Below are 24,312 nucleotides of genomic sequence, written 5' to 3' on the forward strand. Positions count from 1 at the left end.
AATGTCCAGAGAATTAGCAATATATCTAACATTGACTGACTGTGTGACGATATCTTCTGCTATTGGTCTGTTTCGACAGTGATATCAAAATCTCGACCTCCGGTCTCGATTTTGATATCACTGTCTCAACAGACCATACTGAGCAGAAGATATCATCACACAGTCCGTCAATATTGGGTAATGTCATGTTTACTCTTAAAATGTGATCACAATTAACGAAAATAGATTAATTAGTACCGGCATGGTTGGCCTAGTGGTAAGGCGTCCGCCCCGTGATCGGGAGGTCGTGGGTTCGAACCCCGGCCGGGTCATACCTAAGACTTTAAAATTGGCAATCTAGTAGCTGCTCCGCCTACCAGTGGCGACTGGCATTATGGGGTTAGTGCCAGGACTGGTTGGTCCGGTGTCAGAATAATATATGTGACTGGGTGAGACATGAAGCCTGTGCTGCGACTTCTGTCTTGTGTGGCGCACGTTATATGTCAAAGCAGCACCGCCCTGATATGGCCCTTCGTGGTCGGCTGGGCGTTAAGCAAACAAACAAACAAACAAACAAACAAACAAACAAAAGATTAATTAGTCTTACGATTAAAATTTAAGAAATCGATCCAAAAATGATTTCATCTTATTCTTTATCATTTCCTGATTCCAAAAACATATAGATATGATAGGTTGTATTCAAAACAAGCTCCGAAAGTTAACAAGAATACAGAAAAGCGCGCTTTCCTGCTTAGCACAATTAATACGCTACCGCCGCTAATCTGGCGTGTCAATATCACTACGTTTTGCCGCACGTGGGAGGTGAGCGATTTCCTTCACGCGGGGATTGACGAAGCTGTACTGTCTTGGTGAAAAAATAGAGTGCGTTCAGTTTCATCCCGTGAGTTCGACAGCTTGACTAAATATAGTAATTTCGCCTTACGCGACTTGTCAACAAATTTTCAAAGAATTAATTTTGTTAAAGGCACTTGTGCCTTTTTCGGAAATTAATTCATCAAAAAAATCTAACTCAACACAGCAAGCAGTCAGTGTGTTGATTTTTGGAATGTGACCAAGTGGAGGGATGGTCTTATCCCATGTTAAAGCCTGGTCAGATCTGAGACAGTGAGGCGGTGAAAAAGAAGCGAGTTTTGTTTAAGGGAGGCAACTTCAACACAAAACGAAAACGAAACAAGGTAGGAGGTTGCGAGTAAGTTCCCGTGCCTTACGAAACGTAAACTTCCGTTCACGCTTCGTGTCATGCTGTTGCCTTATGAAAGCCAGGCATTGGTATACCTGCAGACGTGCCCCGTGATTTGTTTGCAGTGCATATGCACAGAAACATCAGAAAAACCATGAAGACTGTCATCTACCTCTTCAGAAGTGACCTCAGAGTGCATGACAACGAGGTGAGATTCTTGTTGTATGTCTCTCTCTCTTTCTCTCTCTCTCTCACCCTCTCTCTCTCTCTCTCTCACCCCCTCTCTCACCCCCTCTCTCTCTCTCACCCCCCTCTCTCTCTCCCTCCCTCCCTCCCTCTCTCCCTCCCTCTCTCTCTCCCTCCCTCCCTCTCTCTCTCTCTCTCTCTCTCTCTCTCTCTCTCTCTCTCTCTCTCTCTCTCTCTCTCTCTCTCTCTCTCTCTCTCATGCGACTGCAAGTTTTACTACAGTGAAAACAATGGAGTTCAACACTCCTTGACTAATGTTCTAGAAAATGGTCCCAAAATTCCTGGAAGCTGTTACCAAACTTTGAAGAGAGAGAGAACCGTAGCAATGTGTTTCAGCTGACATGTGGACTCACCTGGCTGTGTTTACCACAACTTGATTAAATGGCACCAGGTGTGTGTGTGTGTGTGTGTGTGTGTGTGTGTGTGTGTGTGTGTATGTGTGTGTGTATGTGTGTGTTTTACAAGTTTGGAAATTACTAGTACTTAATATATATTTATGCGGTATATCATTTTGATTTTGTTCATTTTACACATATAATTTATATTCAGACACTCTTTGTGTGTGTGTGTGTGTGTGTGTGTGTGTGTGTGTGTGTGTGTGTGTGTGTGTGTGTGTGTGTGTGTGAGTGTGTGTGTGTGCGCGCACATGTGCAGGCGTGTTCATTGTGAGATCCCTTTGAAGGATTGAAATTTAGAATATCTGTATTTATCCTGGAGTGTATATCATCTGGATTCGTCTCATGTTACCTACATTTTACACTTGTTTCATTTGTTATCAGGCCTTGCAGTGGGCTCACCGAAATGGAGATCATATCTTGCCGCTCTATTGCTTCGACCCCAGGCATTTTGCTGGGACATATCACTTCAATGTTCCCAAGACTGGACCACACAGACTGAAGTTTCTTCTTGAAAGTGTCACAGACCTGAGGCAAAACTTACAGAAGCTTGGCAGGTATATGCACAGTGTCATATCAATCTGATAGCTATGTGACTTAACTCTTGGTTGTTTTGTTACAGATGCTAGTATTTTTCTCTTGTGAATGGAACCAACAAATGGTCAGGGGGAGGGGGGGGGGGGAAGGGGGGATAGTATAGTTAAAAAATATATATATATAGCGCTACACAGACCACAGGGTTAATATGTGATTTTTTTTTGTGATTTGGGGGATGTTTTTAATGTTTAAATAATAATTTAATAATTTTTTTATTTATTTTTTTCACTGATTTCACCGTTATCGGAATTTGCGCAATTAAAAACGCAGGGACTGGGAAGGTGAAGCTAGCACTGTGTCCGTAGCATTCATGGATGGATTGAACCTCTTGTGAATTATGAATGTACAGTGCCACAAGACAACTGAAATTTACTCAACTTATGTTTTCTTTCTATTTCAGCGACCTGATTGTTCGTCAAGGAAAACCAGAAGTGGTGGTTTCAGAGCTGATCAAACAGATTGGCAAGGAGGGTGTTGAGGCACTCATCTATCAGAAAGAGGTGCGAGGGAGGGAGGGAGGGAGGGAGGGGGAGGGGGATGGAGGGAGGGAGGGAGGGAGGGAGGGAGGGAGGGAGAGAGAGAGAGAGAGAGAGAGAGAGAGAGAGAGAGAGAGAGAGAGAGAGAGAGAGAGAGAGAGAGAGAGAGCGAGAGAGAGGGGGAGATAACTGGCTATCTAGATTGTGACCAGGCAGACTAATTTTGCACTCAAAAATAAGTGTGAAGGAAAATATATGGCTTTTTCGGGAGTACCCTGAGAGAGAGAAAGAGAGAGAACCTGAAACTGAAACTGAAAAGTTTTTTGGAGGGTGACGGAATAACCAATGCAAATATGCTTTAAATTTTTATATATATATATATATATCTACTTGGACTACAACATATATATATATATATCTATATCTATATACAGCTTGTGTGTATCTGTCTGTCACTTCGCGATGCACGGCCAAAGTTCTCGATGGATCTGCTTCAAATTTGGTGGGCATTCTCAGGTAGACCCCGGACACAACCTGGTCGATGAAAATTTTCAACACGTGCTCTAAGCGCGGCGCGGTGAACCGATTTTGGTTTTTCTGTAGATCCATTCCCAGTAACTCTTCCTTATCTTCTCCAGTGTTTTGCGCGTTTATCTCCCTTCCTTCGTGTGGCGTCAATCACGTCAACACGTGCTCTAAGCCGGCGAACCGCCACGCTGCATACTCCGTCTCGCGATCCACCCAGCGAAGCGGGTAATCATCTAGTATCTATATATATATATATATACGACTTGTGTCTGTCTGTGTGTGTGTGTGTGTGTGTGTCCGCGATGCACGCCCAAGGTTCTCGATGGATCTGTTTCAAATTTGGTTGGCATATTCAGGTAGACCCCGGACACAACCTGCTCGATGAGATATTTCAACACGTGCTCTCAGCGCACAGCGCTGAACCGATTTTGGTTTTTCTCTGGATCCCGGCATTCCCAGTAACTCTTCCTTATCTTCTCCAGTGTTTTCAGCGTTTATCTCCCTTCCTTCGTGTGGCGTCAATCCATATTCCCGTTTCTATTTTTAGAAGGTCACTGTCGACAACGCTCAATCCATATTCCCGTTATACTATTTTTACTCTTCTCCAGTGTTTTGCGCGTTTATCTCCCTTCCTTCATGTGGTGCGCCGGCAAAGCCGGCGTACACCCGGCAAAGCCGGGTCCCCGGCGCAGCCGGGTATTTGGCTCGACTTCTCGGCGAAGCCGTACCCGGCGAAGCGGGTATTCATCTAGTATATATATATATACACAGAGAGAGAGAGACAGAGAGAAAGGGAGAGAGAGATGATAGATTTGAGTGTAATAGATGTATTTCTGTCTTATATCTCCCTTTTTAGGGTAATGTTTCATTTGATTCTTACTCTTATGTTTGTCATTTTATTTTGATATTTTTCTGTTGGTCAGATATGCAAAGAAGAAGTGGACGTGGAAAAAGCACTCGGAAGCAAATGTGGGGTCAAAGTTCATACTGTTTGGGGTCACACATTAACCCATGTGGATGATCTTCCCTTCAAACCTCAAAAGTAAGCCCTTTTTTTTGTGCAGAGCTGCCACCTGTTTTCGTAGCTAGCTTTCAGGAATTGCTATGCTGTTACGCCATGCTAAAAATTGCTACGCTTAAACAAATAATCACAAGCAAGCAACAATTCCCTCTTTGTCGTGAGTCCAGGCCGGACTGAGGTGCACGAAGCGAAACTGGGTACCACCCAACTGGATGGGAGCCATCCGCAGGGTCTGATTGGTTGACATCACAACAAATCTCAGTTCAAACCAATCACCCTGCGGTTGACTCCCACCCAGTTTCATTTCGTGCACCTCCGCCCATTACTGCTTTGCACTCCTTGTTGCTGTCAGAATATGTGTCAAAACAAAATTGTCCACACTAAAAATTTGCACTGCTGACGCTCTCTAATGTACACAATTATAGTCTATGGACCATTTCGAAGCTGGGTTGGGAGAGGGAAGGAATTACAAGCAGACTCTCTGTGGCAGCGTACCGCGTGACCCCTCTAGACATATTATACAAAGATTTCGAAATGGTCGCTTGGCTACATAATATGTTCCTGATTTCTAACTATAGTTATTAAAAATGACTATTCTTGCATGAGAAAAATGTACACTGCAAACATTTTTCTTGGAGAATACTTCCATGTTCTGATGTACCTGAGACTGAGCAGCATTTTAAATGTAAAACTTTTTGTGTTCTTAAGCTTGCCAGATGTATACACACAGTTCAGAAAGAAAGTGGAATCACATGACCGAGTTCGACACATCGTGCCCACACCGGATAAAGTGAAACCTCTACCTCCTGGGATTGACCCAGGCAACATACCCAACATGGAGGACTTTAATGTGTCAAGTCAGTTTTCTCTTCTTAGATCTGATAAATAAGCTGAAATGCAAATGATATGTTATTGGAACAATTCATTTCTGACAAACCAAACGTTAACTTTTTGTTTTGTCATAAATTTAACGTTCCAGTATTCATACCATTCTTGGTTTTTTTTATTCAGAATTTTGCTTTTCAGAGCTCTGCACAAAGTCTTTAATTATACAGTCAACTTGGTGGATGCGTAGTCACTTAAGTTGGATAAGGGGGGAAAGAAATTTGCCTCGATTCTGATACTGACCCAAGCAATACAATGTATACCCAACACGATGTGTCAAGAAAGTTTTCTCTTTTCGGTTCTGATAAATCAGCTGAAGTGTATTCAGCTTGCACAATATGGTTCTGGACCAAAGGTATTTTCTCAGATAAGATTATTGAGTGCATTAAATCACTTTTCAAGGGATGGCCGATCAGAGTGAAAAGGACTGTATAGCAAATCGACTGGCCGTGTCACAAGAAAATGTGGCAATTAAGTGCCTAGCCTTGATTTTACGATTTGAATGTTTGTGTTGTGTGTGTGTGTGTGTATGTGTGTGTGTGTGTGTGTGTGTGTGTGTGTGTGTGTGTGTGTGTGTGTGTGTGTGTGTAACGTACATGCTGTGTGTGTATGTGTGTGTGTGTGTGTGTGTGTGTGTGTTTGTAAATTCACTGTGTGATATGACGTATTAGACTTCATCCAGTTCTGATTTAATTTTCATCAGAGCCGCCCTCACTGGAACATTCTGCATTCCCTTTTCCTGGAGGGGAGACAACTGCCCTGGCAAGACTGGAAAGTTACCTTTGGCAGACAGACAGCGTTGCAACTTACAAAGAAACGCGCAACGGAATGATAGGCTCTGAGTATTCTACTAAGTTCTCGACTTGGTAAGGAGTTGTGTGTGTGTGTGTGTGTGTGTGTGTGTGTGTGTGTGTGTGTGTGTGTGTGTGTGTGTGTGTGTGTGTGTGTGTGTGTGTTTGTGAGTTTGTGAGTGAATGTGTGTGTGTTAATGTGTGATTGTGTGTGTGTTTTTCGCATTTTAGATGGTTAATAACCATGTTATATTTCAAACGTTTTTGTTAGGAAAATAGTGTAGGAATAATTCTTTTTGGAGGAAAATTCACAGCAAATTAAGATCTGTTCATAGGAATAACAATATAAAAGTTCACTTGTGAATTGCCCCATTCTTGCTAGAGCTCAAGGAGAATTACCATAACATATACATACATGCAAACTAACATTGGGGAACAAATCTAAACGTTCATAAAACTGTTCATATGTAAAAAAAAAAAAAAAAATGTGCCCATATGGTTTTGATAGAAATGATGTTGTAATTGCTAATGTACAGCCCTCCAAAGCACACTAAAGATCACCTCTGTCATGTTCTAATTTGGAGGCTCGCTCATGGATGCATCTCTCCTCGTCACATCTACTGGGAGATCAAACGCTATGAGCGTGAGAGAACGGCAAACCAGTCAACCTATTGGGTCATCTTTGAGCTACTGTGGCGAGATTACTTCAAATTTGTGGCCATGAAGCATGGAAACAAGATCTTCTTCCTCGGAGGTAAGAGCTATATTGTGAGCATTAAAGAAATGGTGAATGTGGACTTTGGTGTGGTGTCAATGAAATGGTAGAAAGTGTAATGGCTGTGAAACTGAAATAAGCCTAGAGCTAGGATGATGTCAGAACTCTTCTTCCATCCTCTGCTTTTATCATTTTGTCAAGTTTTGACTAAATATTTTAACATAGACTGGGAATTGAGATGAGGGTGGTGGTGTATGCGTGTGCATGTGTGTGTGTGTATAGAGCGATTCCGAGAAAACTGCTAGACCGATCTTCATGAAACTTCACATGAGAGTTCCCAAAGCAGATCCAGTATTTTGACACATGATAACGTTTTTTGTCAATAAACATTGAAAGAAGCATTTGTTTTAAATGTATTGGTAAACTTAATTCACGGTGCAACGGATGCGTGTGAAGCATGTTTGAATCATGGATGTTCAAATGCTGTGTGGAGTACGCTCATTTTTTTGAAAATGCACCAAGTTTGTTTGAGAATACTCCAAGTGCAAAACAGGGGTTCCCATGCAGGTCTGCTGTATACCAGCTATGCTTCAGTATTGCGACATAATTGTGCATGCAATTAAAAATCTGATTTCATTGTAGGTATTCAGGACAAGCAGATCCCTTGGAAGAAGGACATGAAACAGTTTGAAGCATGGAAAGGTAACTTAGTTTTATTTTTTTGTCCATGACGCCTACTGAAGTTTAGGCTATTCAGCCTCTTGCTATAAAAGGCACAGTCTTGTTCTAAACGATTTGACTCACCAGGTTTCTATATGTGAAAAGACCATCTCTCCACTTGGACACATACCAAAAAACAATATCTTTCATTCATTTCCGTTCCTAGAGTTCCTTCCCCTTTTTGCGTGTTTCCCCTCCATTTTCTTTCAGACCTTGTTCGTTCCGTGTTGCGTCTGCTTTTTGTTGTCTTTTGTGTTCTTGTTTTTCCTGATGAAGCTTCCAGAAGCGAAAATTCGTTATCGTCTTGTGTCGTCTTTGTATCGGTGAGTACAGTAATCCTTTGTTTTTTAAGTTTTTTTAATATCCTGAGTGTTTTCTGTGCAGAGTGAGAACTTTTGTAGGCAGTAATCTAACAGGCTGACTTTTGGAAATGTATGGATTTTTGGTATAAGTCCAAGTGGAGTGATCTTCTTACCCCATGCAAAAACCTGGCCAGATCTATGATGGTGAGTTTACACAGGAAGGACTGTGACTTTAACAACAAGAATAACAATAACAAAAGACACTGCTTACTTTTGTCTTGCCACAAGAATTCATCAGCTGCATAAATATATATTTTTTTAAATATCACCAATATAACTTTAAAGCTTGTTGTTGATTCCAAAATGTTTATTTTTAAATGGCAATGGAGGATTAATTGGATAACAAATCATTTAAACCAAAGGACTTTTTTTCCCCCCTTTGTCCAGCCAGTGGAGGGCTCGATTGACCAGATAGAACATTATTTAAAGGCACAACCCTTCTCGTGTAGACAGTTGAGCTCACCATCTGAGATCTGGCAGACTTTTGCATAGGATGAGACCATCCATCCCTCCACTTTCATAATATACAGTGGAACCCCCCTTTTAAGACCCCCCAATTTAAGACTCCCTCCCTCTCAAGACCTCGTTTTCTCAGACTTTCTGTTCATAACTTCCGTACAAATTACCCCCATTTTAAGACTCCCTCCTTTTTAAGACCCGATTTTCTCAGGTGTTTGGAGGTCTTAAAAAGGGGTTCCACTGTACCATACATCAGCACCCTGACTGCTTGCTGTGGCAAGTTGGAATTTTGGGATGATTTCATTTCTTAAAAAGCCACTATAGCGGCTTTAATGAAGGTAATTCCCGTTGTGCACAGAGAGGACCCAGACTGTTGATGGTCATGTTGAGTGAGTCAAAAGTCAATTTTAAGGGGCTTATTGTCCGTCAGGTCTTAATTGCCTATATTGGACATGAATTGGTTTATACGATTCGAGTTTTACGCCCTCACGGCTTTTTGATGTTTGCGTGTTTAGGTGGTATCAGCCATCTGCACTTATGGTAGAATGACCAAGATCTTTAACGTGCCATTGTGGTGATCGACACGGGGGTGGGAGATGGATACCGTCTCTGGGTCTGCACATAAAGTTGACCCGTGTCCGTCCCGGCCCGCCGGATTCGAACCAGCGACCTCTCGATCACAAGTCCAGTGCTCCACAACCTGAGCTACCCTTGAGTGAAGGTTTATGTGGCGTTTATATATCTTTCTGTTTTGCAGAGGGTCGGACAGGTGTGCCGTATGTAGATGCCAACATGAGAGAGTTAGCTGCCACTGGTTTCATGTCCAACAGAGGAAGACAGGTACAGTTCTGAAACAAAGAATGTAACAAGTTGACTGTTGAAAAGCAAGCACTCATTGCAAATTATTACATCTCTGTTACAAGATGTCCAACATCTGAGAAAACTAGGTGTTGGATATCTTAAAGTGGAATTACATTTACAGACTATAATTATGAAGAGGAAATCCTGAGAAGCTATTTCTCTGCCCCTAATGATTTAACTGTCAGGGCGTTTAACAACATTTATCATCTAGCAAATTCTCAAAGCAAAAGGCCTTAAAACAGGTTTTTTCAACAGAGCACTGGTTCTACTGTATCAAAAATTGCTGCCTGAAAAAAGCACACACATATTTTTGAAATTGCTATGTACTGTGCTAATTGACATGCATTTTGTGTGCAGAATGTGGCCAGTTTTCTGACAAAGGATTTGCACTTAGACTGGAGACTGGGTGCTGAGTGGTTCGAATCTGCACTGGTAAGCATCGCTTCATTTTAACACAGTGGTTACTGCTACATGATTATAGCTGATGTAGCCACCCAGTGTCTCTCTGACCGGCACGGTTGGCCTAGTGGTAAGGCGTCCGCCCCGTGATCGGGAGTTCGTGGGTTCGAACCCCGGCCGGGTCATACCTAAGACTTTAAAATTGGCAATCTAGTGGCTGCTGCGCCTGGCGTCTGGCATTATGGGGTTAGTGCTAGGACTGGTTGGTCCGGTGTCAGAATAATGTGACTGGGTGAGACATGAAGCCTGTGCTGCGACTTCTGTCTTGTGTGTGGCGCACGTTATATGTCAAAGCAGCACCGCCCTGATATGGCCCTTCGTGGTCGGCTGGGCGTTAAGCAAACACACAAACAAACAAAGTGTCTCTCTGAAAATCATGCTGTGTGTGTTTTGACTTTTTGTTGTTGTTGTTGTTGTTGTGTTGTTGTTGTTGTTTAGTTTTGCTTATATTTGTTGTTCAAGAGTTTGTTTAACTTCAAGAGTGTCGGACGCTAGTGCTAGTTGGATTGTATTGTAAAAATAATATTTTTGTAATGTTGCTTTTTATATTTAGTCAAGTTTTGACTAAATATTTTAACATCGAGGGGGAATCGAAACGAGGGTCGTGGTGTATGTGCGTGTGTGCGTGTGTGTGTGTGTGTGTGTGTGTGTGTGTAGAGCGATTCAGACTAAACTACTGGACCGATTTTTATGAAATTTGACATGAGAGTTCCTGGGTATGAAATCCCCGAACGTTTTTTTCATTTTTTTGATAAATGTCTTTGATGACGTCATATCCGGCTTTTCGTGAAAGTTGAGGCGGCACTGTCACGCCCTCATTTTTCAACCAAATTGGTTGAAATTTTGGTCAAGTAATCTTCGACGAAGCCCGGACTTCGGTATTGCATTTCAGCTTGGTGGCTTAAAAATTAATTAATGACTTTGGTCATTAAAAATCTGAAAATTGTAAAAAAAAATAAAAATTTATAAAACGATCCAAATTTACATTTATCTTATTCTCCATCATTTGCTGATTCCAAAAACATATAAATATGTTATATTCGGATTAAAAACAAGCTCTGAAAATTAAATATATAAAAATTATTATCAAAATTTTTTTTTCGAAATCAATTTAAAAACACTTTCATCTTATTCCTTGTCGGTTCCTGATTCCAAAAATATATAGATATGATATGTTTGGATGAAAAACACGCTCAGAAAGTTAAAACGAAGAGAGGTACAGAAAAGCGTGCTATCCTTCTCAGCGCAACGAATACCCCGCTCTTCTTGTCAATTCCACGGGCACTGCCTTTGCCACGGGCGGTGGAGTGACGATGCTACGAGTATACGGTCTTGCTGCGTTGCGTTGCGTTCAGTTTCATTCTGTGAGTTCGACAGCTACTTGACTAAATATTGTATTTTCGCCTTACGCGACTTGTTTTTTCTTACTGGTAGTGATGGAGTACTTATGATGAAACCTAAATCAAGGTTCCAGTTTCTCAAATTAGTTCTCTTCTCAAAGACCCGTCTCCTCCCTCAACCTCTCCCTCAGTTGCTACAATTACCTTCTTGTATATTACAGAGGAACCTCCCTTTTAAGATCTCAAAAAATCTTCAAAATTCAGGTCATAAAAAGGAGGGAGTCTTAAAATGGGAGAACATTAACTGAGGTTGAGAACAGAAAGTCTGAAAAAAGCAAGGTCTTAACAGCTGTGGGGATGTTTATTAAATGGGTGGGGGGGGGGGGGGGGGGGGGGGGGGTGGGCGTCTTAAATGTAGGTTCCACTGTAGCTTATTACTGAAACTGGAACGATCGTGCGACAACAGAAAAATAAGTAACAGATTGTAGTGATATGTTATTACCTTGTTTGTTTCAATGTCTATTTCAATTTCCTGTTCAGCCAAAAAGCAACAGTCGAAAACTGGCATATCCATGACACGATATGTGTTGCCGAGCTTAAATAAAGCAATCCGTGCATGAGTTATCTTTTTTTTTTACTCCAACAGATTGATCATGACGTCTGCAGTAACTACGGTAACTGGCTCTACAGCGCTGGAATTGGAAATGACCCGCGCGAAGACAGGAAGTTTAACGTCATCAAGCAAGGCTTGGACTATGATGGAGATGTAAGTTAAGATAGGATGGACTATTTTGTGTGTGTGTGTGTGAGGAGTGTGTGTGTATGTACGTGTGTGTGTGTGTGTGGGTATGTGTCTGACTGTGTTAACATCAGTAAATCCTGCCACCAGCTGCTAAGACAAACATCGCTGACAAAACAACATACAGAGGCAAATAGTCAGGCAGATGGACAGAGTCGGGCAGGCTGGCAGGCAGGCAAAGAAACACACGAAGACAAACAAACATACACAAATATATATATGTAAACATGCAAGAACACACACACACACACAAGCATGCACACATGCACACACACACATACACACACACACGTACAGACATACACACAGACACACACAGACACACACACACACTCACACACACACACTCGCACACACACACACACACACACACACACACACACACACACACACACACACACACACACACACACACACACACACACACACACACACACACACACACACACACACACACACACACACACACACACACACAGTGTAGCCGATCTTATAGCAACTTTGTTCTGACAAGAATTGCTCGAAAATGAACACACAGATTTGATGCCATTGTTGTGTATGTTACACAGGGGAACTATGTAAGGCTGTGGGTACCGGAGCTGTCCAAGGTAAAAGGTGGAAGCGTTCACTTTGTGTGGACCCTCAGCTCTGCCGTTCTGTCTCACGATGATGTCTCCATTGGTGATACTTACCCAGCTCCTCTTGTTGTTGCGCCTGAGTGGAGCAGACATTTCGGACGACCTGTGAGTTTTGTGTTTGTTTTTGTTTTGGAGAGAGAGAGAGAGAGAGAGAGAGAGAGAGAGAGAGAGAGAGAGAGAGAGAGAGAGAGAGAGAGAGAGAGAGAGAGAGAGAGAGAGAGAGAGAGAGAGAAGTTTAAAAATGAGCTTTTTGAAATTAAGCCATTTTAACATTAACACAGATTGTTTCAATTTTCAAGTGTCTGATTTGTCTGCTTACAATGTTTACAGGGCAGCGCCCAGCATCAAGGAGGAAGTGGCAAACACAGAGGAGGAGGAGGAGGAGCGAGGGGAGGAGGAGGGGGAGGAAGAGGAGGGAGGGGGGAGCCTCCTCGCAAGCAGCGGGGCATGGACTTCTACTTTTCCAACTCCAACCCTCGCAACTAGGAACGTAACCGCCTGATTCAGTGTAATTATCGTCACCATTACCAGTGCAAAGAGAAAAAACATAAGGAGAAACCGAATGAAAAGAAAATTGAAGCCGCATCATGAAACAGCAGCTGCAGAAGAAGCCACTGTAACATCTGTGAAAAATGTCAAGTGCATGTACTTAAAGCAAAAATCCCAGCAGTGACAACAGAAAACAAGTCGCGTAAGGCGAAAATACAACATTTAGTCAAGCTCAGTCGAACTCACAGAATGAAACTGAACGCATTGCATTTTTTTCCGCAAGACCGTACACTCGTAGCATCGTCTGTCCACCGCTCGTGGCAAAGGCAGTGAAATTAACAATCCAGAAAAGCGCGGTAGCGGTTGCGCTGAGGAGGATAGCACGCTTTTCTATATCTCTATTCTTTTTAACTCTCTGAACGTGTTTTTAATCCAAAAATATCATATCTATATGTTTTTGGAATCAGGAACGGACAAGGAATAAGATGAAATTGTTTTTAAATCGATTTCGGAAATTTAATTTTAATCATAATTTTTATATTTTTAATTTTCAGAGCTTGTTTTTAATCCGAATATAACATATTTATATGTTTTTGGAATCAGAAAATGATAAAGAATACGATAAACGTAATTTTGGATCGTTTTATGAAAATATAATTTTAATTACAATTTTCAGATTTTTAATGACCAAAGTCATTAATTATTTTTTAAGCCTCCAAGCTGAAATGCAATACCAAAGTCCGGCCTTTGTCGAAGATTGCTTGGCCAAAATTTCAATCAATTTTATTGAAAAATGAGGGTGTGACAGTGCCGCCTCAACTTTTACAAAAAGCTGGATATGACGTCATCAAAGACATTTATCGAAAAAATGAAAAAAGCGTCTGGGGATATCATACCCAGGAACTCTCATGAAAAATTTCATAAAGATCGGTCCAGTAGTTTACTCTGAATAGCTCTACACACACACACACAGACACACACACATACAGTCGAACCCACTTAAAACGAACACGCTAGTTACGAATTTTGACTTATAACGTATTAGTTTTAAGTTCCCAACTGAATACCTCTTTATCCATGCTTAAAAAAAATGCTTGAAACGAATTCTTTGTAACGAATTTATGCTTATAACGAGCACTTTTTGGATTCCCAAGCATGCACAATGTCTGTAATTTACTCACGCTTATGACGAAATCTTTAAACTCGTCCCGAGATCGACATATCTTGGGAATTTGAGAAGTTTGAATACATGTGTCAAAGTCTTCCCTTGCGTCGACTGCTTGAACCATCGCTCAACCGATCACTGAATAAAGTTAAACTGATTACACTGTACTCACAAAACAATTTCAAATTTAGAATCAAAGTGATTGATAGCTCAGACACTGAACATGAATGACTGACTGACGTTTATTTCCTTCGCGAATGCCAAAAACGAAACATCAATGTTTTGAACAGAAGCCATTGCCAAAAAATATAGATGCCAGAGTGGTTTCCCTTGGACAAGGGAAACCACACTCTCAACGTTTGCGTTCGCCGGTTCGCGATAGTTTATCAGTCAGTCAGTGCTTTCGATTTGGATTTGAACATCATGTTGCAACCAAAAAAAAACTAAATTGGCCAAGGTTTGCTACCCGTCGCCAAGGTAAGTGATTCCGAACAAATGATAGGAACACCGCGAATGTGGACAGTGTCAGTGTGTGTGTATGTGACCAAAAACGTAACAACTGGATGAAACATCTGTGTGCTCACTCTCACTCAAACTCAACAATCATCACTCAACATGAGACACACATGAACATGTAACTGAATATGTCACTTTATTGTCCAAACGTGTAGCAGCATGAAAGTTGCGAAAGAAACAAATTGAAACACCATAAAATGTACAAGACTTAAAAAAAAAAAAAATTAAAAAAAAATCAATCAATTTTCTTAATACGAATTTTGGTTAAGACGAACTTTTTTTCCGATCCCCAGTGATTCGTCTTAAGCGAGTTCGACTGTACACCACGACCCTCGTCTCGATTCCCCCCTCTATGTTAAAACATTTAGTCAAAACTTGACTAAATGTAACAAGTCGCGTAAGGCGAAATTACAACATTTAGTCAAGCTGTCGAACTAACAGAATGAAACTAAACTCACTGCATTTTTACAGCAAGAGCGTATACTCGTAGCATCGTCAGTCCACCGCTCGATGCACAGGCAGTGAAATTGACAAGAAGAGCGGGTTAGTAGTTGCGCTGAGAAGGATAGCACGCTTTTCTTTATCTCTATTCTTTTTAACTTTCTGAGCGTGTTTTTAATCCAAACATATCACATCTATATGTTTTTGGAATCAGAAACCCACAAGGAATAAGATGAAATTGTTTTTAAATCGATTTCGGAAATTTTATTTTGATAATAATTTTTATATTTTTAATTTTCAGAGCTTGTTTTTAATCCGAATATAACATATTTATATGTTTTTGGAATCAGAAAATGATTAAAAATAAGATAAACGTAAATTTGGATCGTTTTAAAAAATATTTTTTTTTTTTACAATTTTCAGATTTTTAATGACCAAAGTCATTAATTAATTTTTAAGCCACCAAGCTGAAATGCAATACCGAAGTCCGGCCTTCGTCGAAGATAGCTTGGCCAAAATGTCAATCAATTTGATTGAAAAATGAGGGTGTGACAGTGCCGCCTCAACTTTTACAAAAAGTCGGATATGACGTCATCAAAGGTATTTATCGAAAAAACGTCCGGGGATATCATTCCTAGGAACTCTCATGTCAAATTTCATAAAGATCGGTCCAGTAGTTTGGTCTGAATCGTTCTACACACACACAGACAGACACACACCACAACCCTCGTCTCGATTCCCTCCTCTACGTTAAAACATTTAGTCAAAACTTGACTAAATGTAAAAAGGGAAAATCACCTACTGTCAACACATTTGAAGATGGAGGGGGAGAGGGAAGGGGGGTAGCAGCATCTCTGAAAACAATTGCTCCAGAAGAAACCATCACTTTAACATCTGTAAAATCATCACAGTACATGTATTTTAAAGCTAGAGCGAAAAATCAGGTTGTGTGATTAGATATTTATGTATTTTGTTGTGTATGAGACTATATTTATTTTTATTTTCATGGAGTCTCAGTGACAAGTGATAACATACATGTAGTGTGGTTTGTTTTGATTTCCCTTATAATAGTCAATTCAGCTTGTTTATTTCCCAAGGCGGTTGTATTATTTGTTCACCTTTTGATTGTACATGTTAAATTTAATTGTCTGCCTTCAAAGATGTTGTTTTCATTCATTTATGTTCTCGGGTCTGATCAAAATGTGCCACTTAAATTGTGTATGCACGCTCTGTGTGTGTGTGTGTGTGTGTGTGTGTGTGTGTGTGTGTAAACATACTTTTTTCTTAGTACTCCTGTGTAGTTATGTGGCAATTATTTCGTTTTAATGTCATTTTTTTGCAATCTTGTTTTTGTAGGGTCTCATAGTTTATGAATTGATGTTTTATAAAAGTCTCAGTGTAAAACTCAGGTTCATCCTTATGCTTGGAAGTTTGTGGTTGTATTGGATTTTTATCAGTTTAAGTTTCTGCATGGTTTTGTCCACAAGTACTGAACATTAAAATGCTGACTGCTACTTGTTCACGTGGTGTTACGATATGTATTTATTTGGAATTCGGTTTTTAATACAGATTTGGTGCAATCGTTGAAAAAAAGCACACAGACAAAAAACAAAACAAAAAAACCCCCAAAAAACTGCTCGTTACAGAGACACAAACTAAATCTTAAGACGAACTAACACTCTTCACACTTACTTCTATCCACCTGAGAGTTGAGAGCAAAAGCAGCTAGTCCCTCTCTGCAGCTCTAGGTGTTTGATGGATGTGAGACAGAGCTGCTGATGAGGCCAGCAGACGCGGTGGGCACTGAGCTCTTGAGAAATGGGGACATCTTTCTCTGTCGTCTGCCCTGAGTCGCTAATCTGCACACTGTGTCTCCCTGAGACGGTGCCAGTGAAGATTTTGCTCGTGCGCGCGCGCATGTGTGCGTATGTGTGCGTGCGCGCGCGCGCGCGTGTGTGTGTGTGTGTGGGTTAGTTGATGCGTGCGTATGTATGTGTGCGTGCGTGTGTGTGTGTGTGTGTGTGGGTGGGTTAGTGGATGCGTGCGTACGTTCGTGTGTGTGTATGTGTTTGTGTGCATGCATGCAGAAAAACGAAATCATCACCCTCTCATCCCGCAGTGGGGCACTGCGGTTATGAAATTAAAGGCCCCTCCTGTTTTTGGAACCACAGGAGCTTTCTAGTTTGCTGTTAGGTAGATTTTTGGTTCCTCTTTCCTGTCATGCTCTCTTTTTCTTCATGAATTCTTTTCTTTTTTCTGCCTTCTTGCTCATTCACCTGTATTTTTTCCAAAAATCTCTTCTCTTGCCGCTTGTCTCGCGATTCATGTATAGTTTAATCTGTTAGTGTTCTGATGTAAGTCCAGCAGTAGATAGGTTAAGCCTATTTTAACATACTGGAAACTGGTAATCTTCCAGTAGGTATTAATTTAGTTTTACTAAAGCCTGCTGGGACACAAGTAATGGGTTAGTGCATTTGTAAACAGGAATCGCTTGACAAGTGGCCCCCTTCATTCCCCCCTTCCTCGTCCTGATATGGCTCTGCGTAGTCGGCTGGACGTTAAGCAACAAATAAACAAACAAATCACCCTCTCAGTTCAGTGATTCCCGACAAAACCTTTCTTGCCGGTTAACATTAAAACCGACCCAAATTGGTTAGTCTTGTGAGCCATCGTCGGAAAGATAACCTCCTGGACCAAATATAGGGTTTTATGGGAAATGTTCTCAAAAGAATAGAAAATCCAACAAATGCAAATGTTAGCAAGAGAACAGTAAATCCAGGAAATGGAAATTCACACGGAAATGCACATGACCCCTTTCAAGGGTGTCCCATCGCATTTTTCATATCTGACCGGAAATGGAGAAAGCAGCGTTTAGACATTTTCAAATAATGCTATTCTGTGGGTGACATTTTGTGCAAATCCAGAGAGACATGTACGGATATGCATATTATTAAGCTATGCTCACAAATGTTGTTATTTCACGTAGTAATACAGTAGTTTGTTTGCAACCCCAGATGCAAAGAAACAGGTAACTGACGGTACTTTTCTTAGATTCGGTTCTTCGCAAAGAGTGAAGCCATGCGCCCTATCTTATTTCTCATTCTGCTTTCGTCAAGTTGTGAAAGGGACGTGTCCTGTATGTTTCTTCCCACCCACACAGCAATACCAACAATTAGCTCCATTTGGGTTTATGTGATATACATGGCACCACACAGAAAACGACCACGACGTTGTAAGTCTCAGTGTTTTGAACCCGTTTCCTGCCTGTGTAAAATATATTTATTCCCTCCCACGCTGCTTTTCATCGATAAACAGGAAGAGGTGTGTAGGCCCTATTTATGGAATACCCAGGCCATAGCAACCAGAAACAAGTCGCGCCAAGCGATATGCAAACATTTATTTTTAGCTTTACTAAACGACCGACACTGAAACCTGCGATAAGTCATAGCCGAAACCCGTAAACCGAGACGGGTTTAGCTGGTCTCTGCGAAGTATGCAAACCTAAGACCTAATTTGCATAAACCGAACTGTTTGTTTTTGCGTACTTAGTTGAACAACAACTTTTGTCGGAAGCTTGGGTTTTTGTGACGACATGCGTCACGTTAGACACGCAGTTTTCAAACTAGGCTGATATATTTTCTTTAAAAAATGCTCATTATGGGAAGAAAAATACACAGAAATATGTATAAGTCATTCTGCAAGAATTTAGTATAACTCCTACTGCCTAATAGATAAAACGTTAATTTGATTTTTTTTCTGAGACAATCGAGAGTACTAAAAGCACCATGTCTGAATTCGTCCCCAAAAAGCACGATGTTGTATCAGGAATGAGCAACAGAATGTTAAGTGTTTATTATTATCATTTGCATATTATTTGCTTCCATCTTTATTCAGTCATACAATTCTCAAAATTAAGAAAACGTGTTTCGGGGTATAACTTCTGTAACTAGTAAAAGATGTAAAAAGATACATATATATATATTACCCGTATCACCTTTTGACTTTAACTCAGGCAATACAAGCTTAGTTCGTGTTATAAGAGCGTGTGCACGCGTGTGCGCTCCAATGATTAACTGAGAGATCTTGTTTGAACATCATGGTCGTGTCACTGGCCGGCCACTGTGCAGATGATGTCCAATACTCGATCATGGTGCAAAATGTCACAGGAAAAATAGGGCGAACTCGGGGCAAAAACGTGGCGATCTTGAGGCGAAATGTCACCAGAAAAATGGGGCGAAGTCGGGGCAAAAATGGGGCGATCTTGGGGGAAAATGTCACCAGAAAAATGGGGCGAAACGGGGCGAAGTGACTTTGGGGCGATATGGCTTGGGGCGAAAGGAACATATGGGGCGAAAGAAAAATGGGGCGAAAGGGATGGCTCCCGTTCAAATCCACCACCACAGACCTGTCCAGGTTTTTACATGGGATGAGAGAATCCATCCATATCATCACCAACCAAAAATCAACAGTTTGTCTGCTTTTTGCGCGAAGCGAATATTGTTATGCTGAATGAATTTCGCTGATTGACATAGGTGTCAGCCACGAAATCAATTCTTCAAAAAATCCTCAACCTGCACGGTGTGTGTGTGTGTGTGTGTGTGTTTGTGTGTGTGTGTGTGTGTGTGTGTGTGTGTTTGTGTGTGTGTGTGTGTGTGTGTGTGTGTGTATGTGTGTGTGTGTAAGTGTGTAAGGCTGCAGATTTTGGGTAACGGCCTTCATGAGTTGAGCCCGACGTTGACTTTTTATCGAACATTCAGTGTCAAAACTTCGTGCAGCGAGCTCCGTGAAGTATTCGTCGCGAAGTTGACTTCGCCCAATGTATATGGAAGTGGAAGGATGATCTTTTTCCATTCAAAAACCTGCACAGATTAGTGGTGGTTGACAAGGTGGTTTACACAAGTAGGAATGCATCTTTAAGCTTTCATACACGGCTCAGGCCGGTAGTATTGTTGAAGTTTTATATCTCAGCAGAAGTGGATTAAACTAGAAGTAGGTAATTATCATTCGCTTGTGATCTCAGTTTTTCACGGACCAATTTTCTTCGGCTTTGTGTTGCAATGGAAAAGAAAGCATGTCTGTCTCATTTTCACAAATTGAGTTTTTCACTCTGTTCGAGATCGTAAAATGGAATCCTCATGGCGGCAGGAAATTTGATACGCGTGGGCTGTAATTAGACCGAGCGCGGAGAGAGCTGTTCCTTAAAACGTTTTACAGGACTGATAAAATGAACTTGCTTAGTGCCGCTTCTTTCAAGCTCGAGAAAGATCTCTTTGCAATGGAAAAAATAAAACGTCTTTCCCGAGTCTTTCTTATTTAATTCCTTTTCTCCTGATAGAATTGTCTTTCTGAGGGATGTAACTTCATTTGTGTCTATCTGTGTTCGTGTGTGTGTATGTGTGTGTATGTGTATATGTGTGTGTGTGTGTGTGTGCATGTGTGTGTGTGTGCGCGCGCGCGCACGTTTGGGTGCGAATGTTTACGTGTGCGTGCTTGCGCGCGTGCGTGCGTGCTTGCATGCATGCGTGTGTGTGTGTAGAACATGGACATGGACATGGAAATCGATACTCTACGTTCCTCAGTCACAGCAGTGTTCGTATGCACCGTTCACTGACGTCCATTTTATGTCTGTCTCTGCATGTTCGGATGGATGGTTCGTGTTATGAGTGTCTTAAAATGAATACCCCTTATTCTTCCATGGGAACAATGAACACAAAACTATCTGTGTCAAGAAGGACCAGGTGTACTGACAGCCTCAAGACAATGTTTCAGTGATGTACTGCCTCCCGAATCGCCACTCCCTCTCGATCTCCTATCGACTCAAATATTTTCGCGTTTTGCCATGGGTGGCATTTCGCCCTGCACATCAGAATTCATCACATGAGAATTTGTCTATTTTCACCGCCAATTTTCTTGTTGACTCGGAGTCGGTACCTTCCGTGTTTTAGACCTTTTTTTCCCCCTCACTGAGTTTGAGACTTTGACAGCCATCATTGTATCACTTCAGCCCTAAATGTATACGAGGACCACAGCCTGATCAAACATCAAGATCACAACTAGTATAAGGTAAAACCCTGGCAAACCGCCAGATGTTTGCGTTAATTTTTCATTCGTTTAGCGTGAACAAAAGTCAAATAATTTAATATGACTTCGTCGCATGGAATATACAGCGGAGAATTACGACAACCGTGCGGCGGCGATGTGAATTTAAGCTGCCTTCAGTTTGGGAAGGAAGAGTGAAAAACAATTGGCTACTTAAAAGCGGGGTCGAAATGGGAAGCGGCGATTCGGTATACCTCGTCAATTATTTTCCTCTTTTTTTTGAGGCTCAACGGCAAAAACAAAAGGGTAAAAAAACGTCAAAGCTGACAGTAGGGGAAGGGCTCCTAATATGGACCACTTTTTGTTTCATGCAAATAACTAGCTTGTTTTCTTGCGAAGAAGTTTCATTTTGTGTTTGGTAGTCTTTCTCTCTTAAGTGAACCGTTAGGCCTAATTAGAGTGAAATAGCTTTGATAGACATTCAGCAAAAATTAAATGCAGAAAAAATCACAAATGGTCCATATTAGGCGCCCAGGCTCCTAATATGGACCAGTGAAGCGGCCTTCACGAATCACTGTCAAAAGCCCCCTATACTTCAAAATAACATGATACAACTTATTGTGCATGTCAGACTAATTCAAATATGCTTTAGATTTATCTGTTTCGGGTTGATGAGAGCATTATTTGAAGCACACCAGAAAACTAAAGAAGCATATCAAGAAATTATCAACTTCCACAAAAAGAAGACAATTTGATATATTTTTTTGAAAGCTCGAAGGCTAGTTATAGGTTATTTTCAGCAAGCTTCTTAATGAATTAATGGAAATAGCCTTTAGCTTTTATTTTCTTCGATTTGTTGAAGGTGGTCCATATTAGGGGACTCACACATACTTTGAGATTTTGCTATTATTTTTTGTTTGCAGAAGAAACTCGGGGTCAAAACTGCTAAAATATAACAAATACGGTCTTAGCTGTCATATATATAGCAATTTTTGTGTGATAAAAGCTTTGGCTGTGGACAGAAACGAGTCCGTTTTAGGCGTCAAATTTAGAGTGAATGCTGCCAAAAGTGAAAAAAAGAGAAAAAGCCAAACGGTTTTGAGGTTTGTGTTTCTGCAACTGTTTTGACATGTGCAAGTTATCCAGAGAGGGTGAATACAGCGAATGAAATTGTTTTTAGCGCTCTAGCGCTGTTAGTTTGTCAGATCAAGAGGTGGTCCATATTAGGAGCCGGTCCATATTAGGAGCCCTTCCCCTACCTGTACCCGTGTGCACTGGCTGAGAACTTTATTTGAAGACGCGCACCTGCTGTATTAATCATCTAACGAGTTGCCGGGCCAGCAAAGTCGGTCATTACGTCATAAACTTTCCACGACGCGCTTGAAGTTAATCGTATACATGCACGTCTAATGAGCAACGTCATTACTTACGTCACTTAGTTTTGACGTAAGCCTTCTCACAACCCTTTGACCATCAAAAGGCTATTCATTCATTTGACAGCATTGTTTTTTTCCCTCACACAATTATGCACTGAATGCAATACGGTCTTAAAGGTGATTTTCCTTTGATGGTGAATCTATTAGCACAGAATACAGATATATCTAAATGCCAAGAGTAAGCTTACCAGGGATTTGCTTTAATGTTGAGATCAAAAATCTAAAAGGCTTACACTCATTCACACTGAAAACATATAGACACTCTTAAACAAAGACACAACGAGATAAAGTTGGTTTTGTTCCATCAACGCCTGTTTTTTGTTATGCAGGATTTGTCTTCACGAATAAAAAAAACAAGAACGGTACGTTATTGGAACGATCAGTTGATGACAAAACAGCACTGTACTTCGACCAAGCGGTCTTTGGCGTGGACAGACTGACAAACACTTAATTATGATACAGAGAATGAACTTAGTTTGGAACATTTTTTGCTAGGAAGACGCAAGCGAGGCAATGCCAACGATTAATTTAATTAACGATAATGCACGCACGCACACACACACACACACACACACACACACACACACACACACACACACACACACACACACAACCACACACACACACACACGCACACACACACACACACACACACACACACACCTTTTACCCGCGCCGTACAGTATCATTATAATCACATAATTAGGAAAATTGTGCTTGCCATGCTATTTACATGAAACAAAAAACAAAACAAATAAACACTCACACAAAAACCAGAAAAAAAACTGAAACAAAAAAATTTTGTATATAAAAAAAAAGACAACACCGAAAAGTAAAAGAAAGAAAAGAATGATAATATCCTTAGTTTCAGCTGTTACAAGTTCTATCAAAATTGTAAGATTTTCATTATCATCATTATCCGGCGTATTTTTTAAGCTTGCAACGTACGTCTGTAACATTCTTGTTGAAGTTGAACAGCACAAAAGGTAAGAAACACGAACGAATTAACAGCAACAAAAGCACCATAAACTTAATTAAAAAAAACAACAACAACACCCACATACCAACCACCTCGACATCGAACAATCCAACAAGGGATTAATCAAACCCATCTCAAATTAACAACAGAAACAAAACATCAGCCAACCCTAAAAGAAGTAGCAAGCAATCAAATTTACAATCTTGACCTTGTGCAATCCAACCAAAGCTCGAACACGGAATGACCCAACCAATCCCAAAATTAACTACGTTCTCATGTAGAATGATGCTGTTTCAAAAAAGGTGTGCTTGACATCTGGCTCCCCGACAACACGCTCCCCCGACATTTTGTTCCATTGTTTGAGTGACCCAGAATTTTCCGTCGCTGACTTTTTTCCCTTCATGAAACTGCAATGAGTTATTCTTCAAAATGCGCACATTTGCGCACGCATACTGTACAAACACACAGATAGGCAGCTGCAGGCAGCCAGGCGGTCACGCACGCACACACACACACACACACACACACACACACATACACACGTCACACACAAAGACAAACACGCACATACACGCACACACTGACACACACACACACTGACACACACTCACACATACCCCCCCCCCCCACACACACACACAAACACATACACAAACTTTAAGTTGTGATAGCTACCTCCTATGAAAGCACACATGCACACACGCCGTCAGACAGACAGACAGACAGATGCACGCACGCCCGCACGTACGAACCCACACGCACCGACACAAACACA

At 41.1% G+C, this 24,312-nt stretch overlaps 1 protein-coding gene across 1 annotated transcript; it reads left to right on the plus strand.

Annotated features, from left to right (window-relative positions):
• Positions 1 to 1,212: 1,212 nt before the first annotated feature.
• Positions 1,213 to 16,603, plus strand: LOC138953004 (cryptochrome DASH-like). The gene is made up of 13 exons (XM_070324774.1): positions 1,213 to 1,388; positions 2,206 to 2,378; positions 2,819 to 2,918; positions 4,346 to 4,464; positions 5,152 to 5,300; positions 6,032 to 6,194; positions 6,704 to 6,873; positions 7,477 to 7,536; positions 9,133 to 9,215; positions 9,594 to 9,668; positions 11,682 to 11,801; positions 12,404 to 12,577; positions 12,803 to 16,603. The coding sequence occupies exons 1-13, from the start codon at positions 1,311 to 1,313 to the stop codon at positions 12,956 to 12,958; spliced, it is 1,620 nt and encodes a 539-aa protein (XP_070180875.1). The 5' UTR covers positions 1,213 to 1,310; the 3' UTR covers positions 12,959 to 16,603.
• Positions 16,604 to 24,312: the final 7,709 nt, after the last annotated feature.

The sequence above is a fragment of the Littorina saxatilis genome, linkage group LG17 (assembly GCF_037325665.1).
Source record: "Littorina saxatilis isolate snail1 linkage group LG17, US_GU_Lsax_2.0, whole genome shotgun sequence".
NCBI classification, from domain to species: Eukaryota; Metazoa; Mollusca; class Gastropoda; order Littorinimorpha; family Littorinidae; genus Littorina; species Littorina saxatilis.

Bases quoted from the DNA above. Each gene is read 5' to 3' on its own strand.
- LOC138953004 (XM_070324774.1), top strand. From the start codon at position 1,311: ATGCACAGAAACATCAGAAAAACCATGAAGACTGTCATCTACCTCTTC. The intron at 1,389-2,205 runs GTGAGATTCTTG...ATTTGTTATCAG, and splicing joins TCAGAGTGCATGACAACGAG to GCCTTGCAGTGGGCTCACCG. The intron at 7,537-9,132 runs GTAACTTAGTTT...TCTGTTTTGCAG, and splicing joins ACAGTTTGAAGCATGGAAAG to AGGGTCGGACAGGTGTGCCG.